The sequence below is a fragment of the Equus caballus genome, chromosome 17, assembly GCF_041296265.1.
Source record: "Equus caballus isolate H_3958 breed thoroughbred chromosome 17, TB-T2T, whole genome shotgun sequence".
Taxonomy (NCBI): Eukaryota; Metazoa; Chordata; class Mammalia; order Perissodactyla; family Equidae; genus Equus; species Equus caballus.
This window is the reverse complement of record NC_091700.1, coordinates 17,602,479-17,618,532: the sequence shown is the minus strand read 5'-3', so window position 1 is coordinate 17,618,532 and position 16,054 is coordinate 17,602,479. Positions and strand designations below refer to the sequence as shown.

The 16,054-nt window shown below is 38.5% G+C and overlaps 1 protein-coding gene across 4 annotated transcripts in view; it reads right to left on the bottom strand.

Moving 5' to 3' along the window:
* The window catches only part of RNF17 (ring finger protein 17), a 152,638-nt gene extending 143,847 nt beyond the window's left edge, over window positions 1–8,791 (bottom strand). For all 4 annotated transcript variants that reach the window (XM_023621342.2, XM_023621343.2, XM_023621344.2 and 1 more), the window contains exons 1-3: window positions 8,600–8,791; window positions 6,432–6,526; window positions 1,464–1,555 (exon numbers count right to left, since the gene is read on the bottom strand). In XM_023621342.2, coding sequence (XP_023477110.2) covers window positions 1,464–1,555; window positions 6,432–6,526; window positions 8,600–8,780 — 368 coding nt within the window. In that variant the 5' untranslated portion in view covers window positions 8,781–8,791. The remainder of the gene's footprint in view (window positions 1–1,463; window positions 1,556–6,431; window positions 6,527–8,599) is intronic.
* Between the last annotated feature and the right edge of the window lie 7,263 nt (window positions 8,792–16,054).

Here is a 16,054-nt window from a genome sequence, read left to right as displayed (position 1 = left end):
CATAAAGCAGGAAAGAGTCTGGAAGTGCTAAGGAGGTAGGCAAAAGAGAGTAAGAGAATTAAATAGGGTAATAGAAATAGAAGATACTCTACGAATATGGGAGATATTGTGGAAGTTAGAACCTGCAGGAAGTAAAACAAACGAGATATGAGGAATTGGGGTGATTTATAGATGCTTGGTGCCATTAACAAAATTGAAAAGTTCCAAATGAGATTGATCTTTGAGGGTATCCTCTTTATTTCCCACATAATTTACTATCATATTTAATATGCTTTACGAAGTTAAAAGTTATACAAAAATATAATTCTCATCTGATTAGGATCCTAGTGAATTAATAAGAAGGTTCTTTAACTCTCAAAAAGTTGAAAAGTCAGGGGCCGACCCTGTGGCCAAGTGGTTAAGTTCGCACGCTCTGCTTTGGCAGCCCAGGGTTTTGCCAGTTTGGATCCTGGGTGCAGCCATGGCACCGCCCATCAGGCCATGTTGAGCTGGCATCCCACGTGCCACAACTAGAAGGACCCATAACTAAAATATACAACTATGTACTGGAGGTATTTGGGGAGAAAAAGCAATTAAAAAAAAAAAAGATTGGTAACAGTCATTAGCTCAGGTGCCAATCTTTAAAAAAAAAAAAAAAAAAGGTTGGAAAGTCAAACTTTCCCATTTTTCACCATGATTCATCCTACAGTCAACCCTAAATATAAACTTGCTTAGGATTGAGAAAAGATTCAGAAAATTATAGCAAGTGTCAAAATATCATGGTTCTTCATCTAACAAACAATTATTGCATGTTTACTGTGTCCTGCACCAGAAATGCAGAAAGCAATAAAATGTGTTCCACATCCTTAAAGCAGCTTACAGACAGAAGGAGACATATATAAATAAATTAGTGCAATAAAAAAATCACATAAGTGCTTGTCTGTAACTAGGATACGTTAAAAAAAATTGCGCGTTACTAATTCAAAAAGAGCATTTATTAATACATACATGTGCAAAGTCTTAAAGAAAAATGAATAGAAGAAGCCCAAGGTTATGACTTTTCCTTTTCTAAATCACCTCTCAAACCACCTCGTCCCCAAATCCTCCACTGTATTGTACTCATGCTCCTCTTAACAATCAACAGAGATATATGTTATTTTGTTTCTCTATACCTTCCTCTCACCCAGTATCAATAGCTTTTGCTAGTATCATACTCAGCTTTTCCTGTTTTGACATAGTAGTGTTGCATTCTTTTTGTTTTTTTGTTTGTTTTACTTGAAAAAATGAGAAACTAATGCTGCTTCTATAGGAGTTGAATTCTCCATTTCATTAACAGTAAGACAAATTATAAACTTAAAAAGCACTCTATAAATAATAAACTAGAGACACTGATCTAAGAATGACATTTTATCAATAATTCTAAAATTACTCTTTCAGAAATACATTGAACTTTAAATATTAAAATAAGTGTACATAGAACATACTTTTCAGGCTGTAGTTTTTCAATCAAAGAATCTTCTTTAATACATCCATCTATTGGATAGTAGCCTTGTCTTGTATTTATGGTTGTAGCAACCTCAGGACAAAAGATTAAAAACAAAAAACCAGAAAGTTATTCAATAAATTCTGTTTATCCAGAATTCAAACAACTACTGTGCCAATCATAGCTAAAGTTGGTAATAACCTTAAAGATCCTTAAATCCTCTTTAAATCAAATAAAAAATTGTACTTATAATATTTTTACCCTATTTTAATTTTTTAAGAAATAAGTAATTTGGAAACTATTAATTAAACAGAAGATTAACTAAAATACTGCATTCTACCATAGTTCTAAGGAAATACTTGCAACAATACTTTAAAAATTTACTGTAAAATTCTTATAATGATATCTTAAGGTGTGTTCAAAACTCTCAAAATATTTAGGAATAAATTTAATAAGAAAAATATAAGCTTTAAGAAAAGAAAACCAAAAAAATTTATTGGGGATCATAAAACAAGAAATGAATAAATGGAGAATCATGTTAGGTTTCTGGAGGCAAAGATCTAATATCCTAAAATACATCTAATATAAAATTAATACAATTTTAAAGTTCATATGGAAAACATACTGCGCAAGAATTACAAAAATTTTAACATACCATTCAGTAGAGATTTATCCCACCAGATAATAAAGCTACTGTAATTAAAACACTAGGGTACTGACAGAATAAATGAAAAGAAGAAAGCCCTGAAACAGATCCACATACATACAGGAATACAGAATCCATGTAGCATTTCAATTAACTACAGCAAGGATTACTCAGTAAATGGGGTGGGAAAGTCAGCTAATCATTCTGAAGAATAAAGTTATACACCCATCCTACATCATATGAAATACATTGGCAAAGGATTAAATATATACCTTTTTTAAAAATGCGATGTAAGTATTGAAAAAATATATGTACGTTATCACTCTGAGATGGGAAGATATGCCTAATCAAAGAAAACCTAGAAGCCATGAAGGAGGGGGGAAAAGTGACTGAAGAATGAAACATTTCTGAATGGCTAAGTGTAATAAACAAAATTAAACGTGAAAGATTGGGAGAAAATAGTTAAAATACACAGCACAAGCTGTTAATATTCCTATTATAGTATTACTATACTTCACATGAAGTATTCTTACAAGTTAGGAAAAAGACAATTCAAAAAGAAAAAAATGGAAAGGATCTAAAGAGCCTCCCAGAAGAGGAGCTGAGAAGTCAGCATGTGAAAAGTTGCTCAATTTCACTACTAATCAGGGAATTGCAGTTTAAAACAAGGAGATACCCATTTTTTGCCCATCAAATTGCCAAACATTAAAACAAAAATGAGGGGCTGGCCCCGTTGCCAAGTGGTTAAATTTGTGCACTCCACTTCAGTGGTCTAGGGTTCGCTGGTTCGGATCCTGGGCTCGGACCTAGGACCGCTCATCAAGCCATGCTGTGGTGGCGTCCCACATAGAAAAACTCAAATGACTTTACAACTAGGATATGCAACTATATACTGGGGCTTTGGGGAGGGGGGAAAAAAGCGGAAGTTGGCAACAGATGTTAGCTCAGAGCCAGTCTGCCTCACCAAAAAAAAAAAAAAAAAAAAAGACAAATGCAAACATGGATTTATTTTGGAGCTAGAAATTAACAGAACTTGACAATGGATTTTTTTGGTGGGAGTGGGTTTGAGGAATTGTGCAAAGATCCAGCAAAAAATTTTGAAAACCACCTAAATGTTGATCACAAATGGATACGAATGACAGCACTTATGTATGATGGTTTCTTATGCAGCCATTAAAAGTAATGCAGGAGACTCTCATGAGAATAGGTTAATGCTCCCAAGAGAAATAAAGTAGACTACTAGATGTTATAATTGCCCATTCAAATATATATCTTTGGCGGGGAAGATGATGTTCTGCCAAGGTTTTAAGTTATGATGTAGCAAAGATAGCCATGTTCCAATTATTAGATAATTAGGGGGAAAGTGTCACTTTTAACAAACCACATTGAACCAAATGTTGTTTCTAAGAACTTCCCCCCAAAAACACTGGGGGCTAAAACCTTAATTTCTATATGCCTCTTCATTTATCCCCCTTTGGCTTAGCATTTATAGTAAAAGGTTATTGTTATTTTTAACACAATTGATATGTGACACTTCTTCCAGAAAATTTAAGAAAATATTAAATACAACTGATTTAAAACATTTCAGTTAAAATTGTGTAAAGATTCTTAACTTGTGATATATATCATAAAGATCCCCCCACAGCTTGTCATTTAAGTTTTATTTTTGGTGGTGTTTTTGCTTGTTTGTTTTTGTTACTCACAAACGAAAAAATGTGGTCAAATTTAACCAGCAATTCTTCTATGGTTTCTGACTTCAGTGATATGATATGTTTAACAAGGCTTCCCTACCCAAGATTATACAATTATCTATATTTTCTCCTAGTTTACATTTTCAGTTTGTATGTTATTAACATTTCCAATCCACATGGGATTTTAATATAAATTAATTACTTATTGATTGGATAACTTATCCTTTCCTCATATCCCAATATATTTTTGGACTCAGGTCCAAAAGATCAATAAAATGCCATTATTTCTGGAATGATACCTAAGTATGATCCTATCCTTGAACAAAATCTGCCATCTTGCTGTGCAAACTATCATTCAAAAGCAAAGCAGCAATGTTATCAAAAATCATACTACTACAAAAGATAAAGACCAGCAGATAAATCCATATTCACCCAAACTCAGAAATAAGAACAAAAGTAAACTCATTATCCTCAACGGAATCATTTTAGGCTTAAGTTTGAAATAAACTGCATTACCTAGGCCTCCAATGTTAAAGATAAATTATAATATAAGTCTCATGTGGATACACACACTTAAATCTTACTTTTTAGAGTACATACAGTCAGCCTTCCACATCCACGGGTTCTGCATGTAGTGAACATGTACAGACTTTTTTCCCGCATCATTATTCCCTAAACAACATAGTGTAACAACTATTTACATAGCATTTCGATTGTATTAGGTATTATAAGTAATCTAGGGATGATTTAAAGTACATTGGAAGATGTGTGTAGGTTATATGCAAATACTACGCCATTTTATAAAAGGGACTTGAGCATCTGTGGATTTTGGTATTCACGAGGGTCCTGGAACCAATTCCCTGGGGATACCAAAGGATAACTGTAATTTTTAGAGAACACACACCATTTAAAAGTAATAAACTACAATCCCCAAATAGTCTATAAATTCAGACTTTTCATCAATTTAGACTAGATTCTTCCATTCTCTCTTATTCAAAATAAATATTAGATATCAGCAAAAATTTAAACTGTAAAAAATAAAAGAGTGGTAACAATTTCAAGAAGGTTTCTTGAAGGACTCCTTTAAATAGTGACTTTAGTGCATCTGAAGAATCTGCAAATAGTCCTTTGTCAATTACCTGGGCTGACAGCACAGGGGAAGAGGGGGAAAGGAGGGAAGAATGGGACGCATCACATATCTCCCAAAGTAAGAGTCAGAACTACTCAAAATGATACAAACCAGATTTGCCACAATCCTAAAATCAAAACCAGTATTTGTAAACACACTATAAACACTTGTATAGATGTTATCCAAAATATTAAAAATAATACAAGTATAATGATTTAAGACCATTAAACACGAAATCACGTGCCAAAAAAGGCAAGAGGTTTACTGTTCCAGCAAACTTACTGTTTTTTGAGTATCAGAACAGGGTGGATATGGGCAGACACAGTTCCAGCTGTCTGCTCCCTCCCTTTCCCTTCATTTATTCTTTACCCCCTACAAGACTCATTTGTTAGGGATTTTCCATTAAAACCACAGGAGCTGGGCTCCTCTTTATCTTAACTAAGTAGCCAGCCACATCTGAGAACCCTAGTGTCAAAAACAGGAAAGGAGATCGGAATTTCCTACAATAAAGGCCATAAATTGTAAAGTTTCTAATTCTAAAACAGACATCTAATATGTAAATGTTTCTGCTATAATTAAGACTTTCATTTTTAACCTGCAAACTAGTTAATCCACAACTAAATAACCAAGGGTCAACTATAACACTTATCTTAATGATCTTAAAGCTTGCAGAGAACTTTTACTAATTCAGATTTGACTTTTACAATCCTGTGAGATAAGAAAAGCAGGTATTTCCATCTCACAAATGAGGAAACTCAGGCTTAGGGTGACAGAACCAGGACTGCATTCCAGGTCTTCTGCCTCCGTATTAACTCTCTGCCACACTGCCACAGAAAACAATAGACACAAATCCTCATCATCTGATCTACCAAGCGGAACATTAAGAATTTAGAGATTAAAACAACTTTCCAGGAACACACAATATAAATTCAACTACATTTGTATTCGTAGTAAATGCAAAGGATGTTCAGTAAATTTTATTCTAAATCTTCAATTTGTTCTCATCATTAGGGGTCCATAGATTTCAGTGCAATTGTACTATTTTGAATGCTTCTGAAGTTACGATTAACTTTAGGCCACAGTTGTGCTCCTCTGTCTTTTTATACTACATCTCTACAAATGTAAATTTGATGACACACAAAGGCTGAGGGTCAGGAGGAGTTAAAAATTTGCTTGCATGGCACTGGTGTGGAAAAAGGGGGTAGGGATTTGAAAAAAATATACTTTGTTAAAATAAAAATAAAGAGGCAATTTTCCATGGAAGTCTCCAAAGAGTCAAAATACATAGGATAATTAGTATATGACCTTAACCTTGTCTTCTTCTTGATCACTTTAAACAATTATAAAATGGATGGAAAAAGCTTTTATCTTTTGTTAGGCTTCTTTGCTTAAAGGTGCAGAGCAAAAATGCAAGTTTTTAGTTTCTAACTGAAAGCACATTGTATTTCTCTAGAATTTTTAACATTAAGTTGTAATGCATTCAGTATGAAAGAGAAAACTTACCTCACAATCAGGGCATACAATTGTGTTGTATTCTTCAGTTATTAACAAGCACAGCTCACAAAAATCATGTCCACACTGAAGTTCATGGTGTTGACCTACCGACAAAATTCTATTGTGAATCAACTTTCCACAGTTCGTTAACAGTGAATGTGTAATATTAATCAGAAGGGAAAATTAAAAGGGATTCTCTCATATAGGAAAAGCTATCTAGTTTAGTCAGAAATGGATGACTTATTAAACAAAATTCAGGGGAAACTATACTACTCAGAAGGAGGGAGAAAAATCAGAAAGAAAGGCAGGCAGAGCTACATACTATTGTTTGCATTCATTTAGACAGTTATTTAGTACCTATAATACTCTGTGCCATATCTTATAATCATGCAGAGTGCTCTGTCATACTTCATTTGATCTTTGTAAATATCATGACTAAGTAGGCTGGGAATATGACATTCAACCTAGAGAGGAAAACCATTTTGGCCATCCAGGAAAAGAATACAATCCAGACCGCAATCTAGTTCTGTTTCCAAGTCCAGTGTTCTTTCTATTTAATCATACTGCCCTCGACTAATTTTTATTTCCCATCCTGTGAATGGGACAGGGAGGGCCGATATGAGACACCTGTGCAACCCCTCTTTTACAATGATCTAAGACACTGGCAAGGACAGAAGCCACAGGCTGCTACTGTCACACACACATTTGACCAACATAAAGATCATTTTCTCAAACCTAGCATTTATGAAGGTAAATATCATAATCTTGACTGAAAACCTAATATCAAGATTTTAATACTCAAGTGGAATTTGAAGCTTATCATAATTGTTTTAGCTACGTAACTTCAAAAGATTGTCATTTTAAAAGACTGCAAATAAAAAAAGAGAATAAGAAACTCGATAAAATCAGTCATGTTTTACTAGCAAAAAAATTAGTGTTCTTGCTGATCTATATCATAATTGCATTCTTTTGATTAAAAAAAAGCTTTACAGTTTTTAAGCCAACTAAAATATCTGACACTTGCTTACAACCAAGCTGAACTTTAAAGCTCTATTTAAATTCCAGAGATAATGTTACCAAAGAGATCAAAACTGTTTAAACTGTTCTGTCTTTATAAAATTTCTGATATTGTATAAGTCAAAATAACTTGTGTTGCATTACAGCTTACAAAGCACTTTCGCAATTCTATTATGCATAACCACCGTCTTTCCAACTGAGAATTTTTAAGCATTGTGATACAAATGTATGGAAGAAGCAGTGCTTTTTAAATGTCGTGTTCTAAAACTTTATTTTGTAATTCTTATTTAATTCAAACAACGGAGATTTTCTATGTAACAGCAGAGATCAAAACCCAGCGCAGGAGAAAGTTAGCTCTCCACCAGAAAACACAACTAACCGACTTTCTCTACACGGTTCAGGTTTCCTAAAAGGAGTCCAACTTGGAGGGACTGAGAAAACTAACGGAGTGACTTTCATTTGAAAGCACAAACATTAAACATTTGCACGAGGTAATAAGACTTTTCAGCAGTTTCAGGAGTTGAAATTCAACTGCTCAAACTCGTCAGACACACAGCACTCCAAGGCATTTTACATCACATGAAAACAACTGGAACCTGTTTTCACTGGAGTAGATTCTAAATCAGCAGATCAACTGGAGCGCTGTGTACTTTTTCCCTTGATGTTCAAAGACAGAAAAACACAAGATAAACAAAAGCAACGTATCGTTTTCCAAGCAATGCTTCAAGCCAAATTAAGCACTAACGGGACCGTCCGCCCCTAACCCTATCATCTGTTTTTAATTCAGGAGCGTTTCACTCTGATCTATTTGTTACACCTACAAGAACCACACAAGAAAAGTTTCGTTACTTCTTGACCACGAGACGAGGGCTCAAGTTTTCCACCTCCTCTGTCCTGAGCCTGTGCCTGGGGACGTGTGCGAGCCGCGGCTCGGGGGTGGGGGGTGGGGTCGCGCCGGGACGGAGGCCGCGGCGCTGGCGGCCTGCGACACGGTGTCCGCACGCGCCGTGTGCAGCCGGCCAGCCCCCGACGCCAGCTCACCGGTCCCGCTGCCTCGCTCTCGGTTTCCACGCCCGGCCGCCCGCCCGGGGCCTCGGAGAACGCGGCGGGCAGGCGGCGAGGGGCGCCAGGGCCCGCGGCCTCACCCCCAGGCTCCTCACCCGAAGCTCTGGACACCCTTCTTCCACACCGAGTGCACTGAACCTCGCTGGCACCCCAGGGCCGACTCCGCGGCCCCATCTGCCGATAGGAAGACAAGGCGAACCGAGCCGTCGAAGTGTCTGCCGCCATCGTTGCCTCCCTTGGGGTCCCAGCACAGGTACCGCGTGCCAGTCCCGGCATCCCTCGCGGCAGCTACCAATCATCGGACGCAGGCGGCTCCAGATAGCCAATCACTGGGCAAAGAAATTAAAAGCCCGCCCCCTCAGTTTGCCGCCGCGGGGGCGCCTTTCGGCTGCTGGTGGCTGTTTTCGGTTTTACCCTGGCGGGGCTCAGTTGTAAGAAATGAGGCCACGTGGTTGTGAAGAACCGTTTACTTTTCAAACCTTTACCAAAACGGTCACCACCTTGAGCACTCTTAGTGCATTCAAATTCAGATTTCGCGTATTATTACTTACATTGTTGTTGACTTCACAGATAGCAAACAATCCTTTATACCGAAGTAATCCCCCTTACCTAGTATGTTTCAGGGCCGGAGCCCTACACCTGTGTGCCAGGGATTTGAGGGCTTGGCTAATAGAAGCTTCAGTGGAGAAGCCAATCAGTAGCTAGCAGTGGGGAGATTCAATTAACCATTTCAGACTAAGGGGTAGTCATCATTACAGTTGTTGAGCCTAATGTTGTAGAAGTCACTGTGTTGGGAAAGGTTGAGATGCTAAAAATTTATAAACAGGTTCCTGCTTGAGAGGTATGTAGCCCTCTGCCTAAAACGGTAGCATCTGCTAAGGTAGCTTGTGTTAAGTGCCGGAAGAGAGAGACAGTAAAAATTACTGTGTTCTGAAGAGATGATGTCAGTGCGGCCTACAGGGGCATGAAAAGCCTTCCTAGAGGATATAGGGTTTGCACTAGACCTTAAAACCTGGCTAGGACTTATAGGAGTAAACAGAGGAAATGAGGCATTCCAGGGAGCAAGAACAGCGTAAGCAAGGGAAAGTAGGTGGGAGATGCTGTGGCCTCTTTGGAATTTAGATAGATCCTTTGTCCAGAGTATTAATTTCCTTTCAGTGAGCTTTGGGAGGTATGATGGGGTCAAATTTTGGAGAGTCTTGAACGTTGGGCCAACGAGTTTGGACTTTACACTTTAAGAAGTAGAGTGCTGGAGAAATCGTGTGAACGAGGGATGAGGTAATCCGGTAGCAATGTGGCAGGTGTCTTGTGGAGGAAGCACCTGGAGATGGCAGGGTGCCTTCAGCTGCTAAGAATAAAAGCCTGCATATGTTCCTCATTCTCTCTACATTTTTTTTGAAATAGAAACAGAAGTATTCTCTTCACAAGCTCACCCCTGCTCAAAAATCTTTATACTTTGCTGCCCTCAGGGAAAAGTACTGATTCCTTAACCTATCATGCTACCCATGCAGTACTTTCTACTACTAATCCATGATGGAACTCAGAGCCAAGATTCTCATGTAATGTGCCGATTCTTCCCCAGTTTTTTGAGTGGTATGCCCTATTGCCCTCATCTGGAATGACCACTCCTTCCTCTTCATCGATGAATTCATATTTTCCTTATCCTTGGCGAGTCAGCCTTAGAACCACCTACTCCTCAGAACCTTCACATTTCTCCCTGCTCAATACTATAGCATGGAGCGCAATCTCCTTTTCCGCTAGGATATCTGTACTGTAATTTGAATCAGGACAATCTCATTGCATAGGAGTTCTTCTGGGGAGTCATCTCTGAATATCGCTAAGTGTGATGGAGAGAATTATGCCTTTGGTAATCCCAGAAGTTGAATAAATGTTGGATAAATTAGGGTCAGTGAGAAATACCGTGGTACATCTTTAGACCTCATATGTTAGGTCTTAGTACTTACAGGACCTCTCAAACAGAGCAGCCAGAATTATCTTCTTAACATTTAATCTAAATTGTTTAAATCTCTTGTTTGGAATCCTTTAATGGCTTCGCACTGACTGACAAATCCTTAAAATGGCCTTTGAGGCCTTGTGATTTGGCCTCTGTTTACCCCTTCAGCTTCATTTTGTACCACTTCTCCTCACTATGTTCCAGAAACACTGGGCTTTTTCAGTTCTGTAAGTAGGTCAAACTCTTTCCAAGCTCAGGACCTTTGCCTAGAAATCTCTTTCCTGAGCTATTAAAAAAAAATTATTATAATAAAAGGAATAAAGAGAATAAAGAATAAAATTACAAACATCCGTGTACCCTCCACCTAGCTTATGAAATAATCTAATTTTATTCAGATAATCTAGTTTTTTTATGTCTGGCCATTTATTCACATGTTGGCCAATTTTTTAACTGTTCCTCCTTGTGTCTCATACTTTCCTTCTAGGATATTTCCTTCTAGAATTTTTCTTCTTCAAGGACACCCTGAAGAAACGTCTTTAGCGAGAGTATCTTAGTGGTGAACACTCAGTTTTCATTTGGATGAAAATGTATTTTTTCAATCTCATCTTCATTCTTGGTATGATTGCTTAGTAACGTAAAATTCTGAATTGACAGTTGTTTTTTCTCACACTTCGGAGATAGCGTTATATAGACTTCTGACTTCTATAGTTGATATTGAGAAGTTTGCTGTAAATCTGTCATTTTTTATAGGTTAGTTTGTTTTTCTTTGGCATACTATATATTCACTATAATTTCAAGGTGTATTTATTTATTTCCCCTGCTTGAGATTGATTGCAATTCCTTGATCTGAGAAATTCATTCTTGTCTTACTGGTCTGGAGAATTCTCAGCCATTTATCTCTTTGAATGTTACCTCTTCTTTGTTTTTTTCTTCTGGAACTCCTACTGGACAGTAAATAGTACCTTCTCATTTTATGCTTATTTCTCTTAACCTCTCTTCCATATTTTCCATTTCTTTATCTCTTTGTACTGCATTCTTGATAGTTTTTTCAGATATATATATCCCAGTTAATTCTCTCTTCAGCTAGATCTAATCTGCTATTAAACATGACCATTGAGTTTTAAAATTTCAATGACTGTTTCGTCCAATTTTAAATATTCTCTTTTTTTCCAATTTCTAAATTTGATCTTTTTGGATAGTGTTGTGTTCCTTTCTCATGTTTTTGATTCCATCTTTTATTACTTTAATATTTGAAATACACTTATTTTGTTATATATCCTGAAATTCCTTTCTCTGACATTCTTGAGGGGTCTAATTCTGGAATGTATTATTTTTACTGATTTTCATCCGTAGTGAGTTGTTTCCTCATGTGTTTTGTAATTTTGGGTTATAAATTCACGTTTGGAAGTATTTATTTACAGGAATCCTGTGAGGCATATATTAAGGATACATTTCTCCAGGTTTTGTTTTTGCTTCTTCTAGGTGCCCAAGGGATTGTGACTAGAGGACCACTTTAATGTAATTTCTTGGCTTGTGTTTTCCTAGACTACTCCAATAGCATATTTCAAATCCCAAGCCCACCTGAAGGCAGGTGTGTATTCTAGATTACCTAGGAAGATATTTTCCCCACCCAAAGGTAGACAAGGTAGACAAATTTCTTTGCCTTGTAGCTTATCTGTTCACTCCCACCAGCCATGTATGAACCTTCTATGCAAGTACTTGAATTAGCAGCTGTTTTACTTTTTGCTAATTCAATGGCTGTTCCATGATATCTTCTTATGGCTTTAATTTACATTTCTCTGAAGACTAATGAGGCTGCCATCTTTTCATGTTTATTGGTCATTTAGACTTTCATATTCTTTTTTTTCTTTTGAGTTGTTTGTCTCTTTCTTATTGATTTGCAATAATTCTTTATTTATTCTAGAATCGTTTGCAAATATCCTTTTCCAGGTTGTGACTTATTTCTTCACTTTGCTTATGATATCTCTTATTGCCCAAAGGTGTTTTATTTTACTATGCTATTTTCATTAAGATTTGCAATTTTTGTGTATTGTTTAAGAAATCTTTCCCCAAGCTAAACATTCATTTTATCCATTATCTTCCATAAGCTTTATTACCTTGTTCTCTACTTTATAATTTGGCTTTGTTGTTGTTGATTTTTGCATAGGAGTAGGAGGAAGTGGGTTCAATGGAGACATGAGAGCCTAGCAATTTGTATGGACAGGGTCATGAAACTTGATGTACCCTTTTCATATGTATCTCCACATATACACCAATGTTGTAGTGCCATCTCAGAAGATAGATAGATAGAGGGAAAGACAGATATTCCACAATGGCATTTTATTATGATTTTTTATAAAAAGGATCGAGTATATTTAACTTTGATTCTGCTTTGGTTTCAATAAACCCTTGGGTTTACATTTTTCTTCTAGACTCACTAAAAGTATCAGGTTGTCATTAAAATAATTTATTATACAACATTCACAGAGTCACAGTGTGTGCTCAGTAGCATTGTAGTGGTAAATGCTCACATGGTGTCAGTATACAAGATGGCAGTAGGGAGAACATACCAACATAGCATCAACCAGCATGACATAGTCTCAAAATGCGCCAGATGGCGCCAGGCCCATGATGAACAGCTTTTCAGTTGGGTTCCTTCCTTACTTTTTGGAGGTAGTTTTCAGGTCCTCTCCTACTATGCTTCTGACCTTTCTGTCAGAAATGTGCAGTGAAAAGGTATAAGCTGTCTTTCATATATATTCTGGGGAAGGCAGATTACCCAACTCTTTCAGGAAGTGACCCTGGCTTTTTTCTTAGAAAGTACGGGGCAGTAGAGCAGGAAAGACCTTTAGAAATCACTGAATCACACCTCCTGATTAGGGTGGGGAAGCCAAGGCTCTGACTTTCTTAGGTAGAGCTAGGGTCCTGGTGGTCTGATTTCTGGACCATGCTCCAGCACTTTACTACACCAATTTCTATGTCTACTTCCAGAAAACTCTACTGTGGAAATTATAAAAGAGATGGACTGCACAGACATGAAGTTTTGGATTAATGGAGAGATGACCAAGGCTACTCCAGGCCAGATTTAGGGGCCTTTGAGGGATCAGCAAACTTCAGTCTTTCTGCGATGAAGAGATGGGGGACAGGATTGGAGCTGCAGTGTCTTTTGAGAAATAGCCCTCAGGAGAGTTCTGGGGTCCTAAAAGTTGGCCAAGTAACGTACAGGGCCTGAGGAGATGTACCCCTGTGGGCCTCTCTACAGGGCCACGAGCTGTTAGCATCCGCCACTGTGCCTCCCATGGCACAGTGGAGTACTCTCTTCAGTACTCCATATGTTAATCCAAGGAATTCTCCCTGTGCGTTGGTCACAGTCAGGGCAAGTGACTGCCTTCCAGACTAAGTTGGGTATGGGTGCTAGGTCACAGAGCTCAATATTCGTCTAGCCCGAACTCAGCCAACAGAGGTTAACTCATGGTTCCCAGGCTTTGATGTGCTTCAGAATCCCTTGGAGAGGTTATGGGAATACAGAGGCCCAAGCCGTATAGGTTCTGATTCAGGAGGATGGAGTGAAGCCCAGGCATGTGCCCGTTCACAGCCATCCTGGTGCTAGCTATAATTGGCCTGAGTCCCACACTGAGACAGATTGCCTTACATACTTGAGATTTCTTCTGGCTCCTCAGTGGTTCACATACATTTCTCTAGTTCCTTCCATTCCAAGATGTACATTCACTGCTATCTGCATCAGGTTTTCTTCTTTTGGAAACAAAACTGTAGATACTGAGGGAGAAACAACACCCATGTTTTCAGTGATTTTGTTTGTTTGCATTGAGGTGAGTTATGATTAGGAAATCTCTGAGGAGCAGAGTCAGTCCAAGCTCAGGCTGCCATCACTCTGTGGTGAGGCAGACAAAGGGAAGTGCCTTTGGGCTTGATTTAGTAGAAAAATACAACCTGTTGTTTCAGACTCTAATAGTCACTGATTGTGCATCCTATGTTGTTAGCTGTGAGGCATTCCTGCCCCACAGGCCTTTCCTCAGGAGCTCTTCACGAGGCATCTGGCCAGAGAAGTGGGTAGGTGCACACCTGCAGCCCTCTGCTCTTGACCTTTCCAAACTCTGACCTGCCCATTTCTCATGGGCAGAAGGCTCTTCTACCCTCCTCTCCAACATCATAAAAGAAGAAAGGGGCTGGCCCAGTGGTGCAGCGGTTAAGTTTGCACATTCCACTTCCGTGGCCCAGGGTTCACTGGTTCGGATCCCAGGTGCAGACATGGCACCACTTGGCACAACATGCTGTGGAAGGCATCCCACATATACAGTGGAGGAAGATGGGCATGGATGTTAGCTTAGGCCCAGTCTTCCTCAGCAAAAAGAAGAGGAGTGGCAGCAGATGTTAGCTCAGCGCTGATCTTCCTCAAAAAAAAAAAGAATAAAAACATTTCATTGCAAAGCTTGAGAAGCAGAGTCACTTCTCTGATCTCTTATTGCCTTGCTGTGGTGTTTTATGGCTGCTAGTTTCTTTGTTTGTTTGATTGAAGATTTTTTGCTGAGGAAGATTCACCCTGAGCTAACGTCTATTGCCAATCTTCCTCTTTTTATACGTGAGCCACATCTGGGGAACTGAACCTGGGCCGCCGAAGTGGAATGTGCTGAACTTAACCAGTAGGCCACTGGGGCTGGCCACAGTTTTTGTTTTAAATGTTCTTACTTCCCATACGCTAGTCATATTTGCCATTAAATGTGGTTCACAAACCCTAGTTGTGATTCTAACAGAGATGGCATTGATTTTGATGATGGCTTCAGGGAGAAGATGAAGAAATAAACGAAGGAGTGTTTCAGCTCACTGTGGTAAAGGAGGATCTGAGAATTATGGGAGAATGTGTCTGAGGGGTTGGTGCAGCCGGAATCACAACATGATCATGCTTACCACCCTTTTCTCACCAGCGAAATTTAATTCTTAGCCTTCCTTTCCCTCTCAGAGGTTCTCTTCTTATCTCCTCCCACCCCCCTCACCTTTCATCTAAAAGACAAATAAAATGCACATCTGAACTGACAGGAGTTTTCTGGAAACCAATACACTCATCCCATATTCACTGGCCTATCTCATTTTAGTAAAAACCATGTATTAAATGTTACATTTCACCATGGTGTTTATACATAAAGCTGCTCTTAAATCCTCAAGTCCTCCTTCAAACCTTCCCCACCAGGGCTGGGTGGTGGGTCCCACCAGCACCAAGCACTGTTTTCGGATCTCTGTTATTGTCTGCCCCATGCATTTTAGCATTCAATTATGTTCTCTTTTTTATTGGTCTTTAATTGTTTCACATGGATTAGTCTTTCTTTTTGAGACATATTGCATTTTCCTAAAGATGGCCACCATTTTATCCTCCACAATGTGCTGTAGACACTTCCTATTGGTGGTGGGTTAGGAAGATAGTGATACGAAATGAAGCTGGAGTGGTGGGCAAAGGCAGATCCTGGGAAGCACTGTAGGCTAGGCTAAAGCTTTGGATTTTATTAAGCAGGGGAATGACATTATCCAACTGCTTTCTCTCTCTTTTATGTTGTGGGGAGCAGTTGGTAGCAATGGGTAGAAG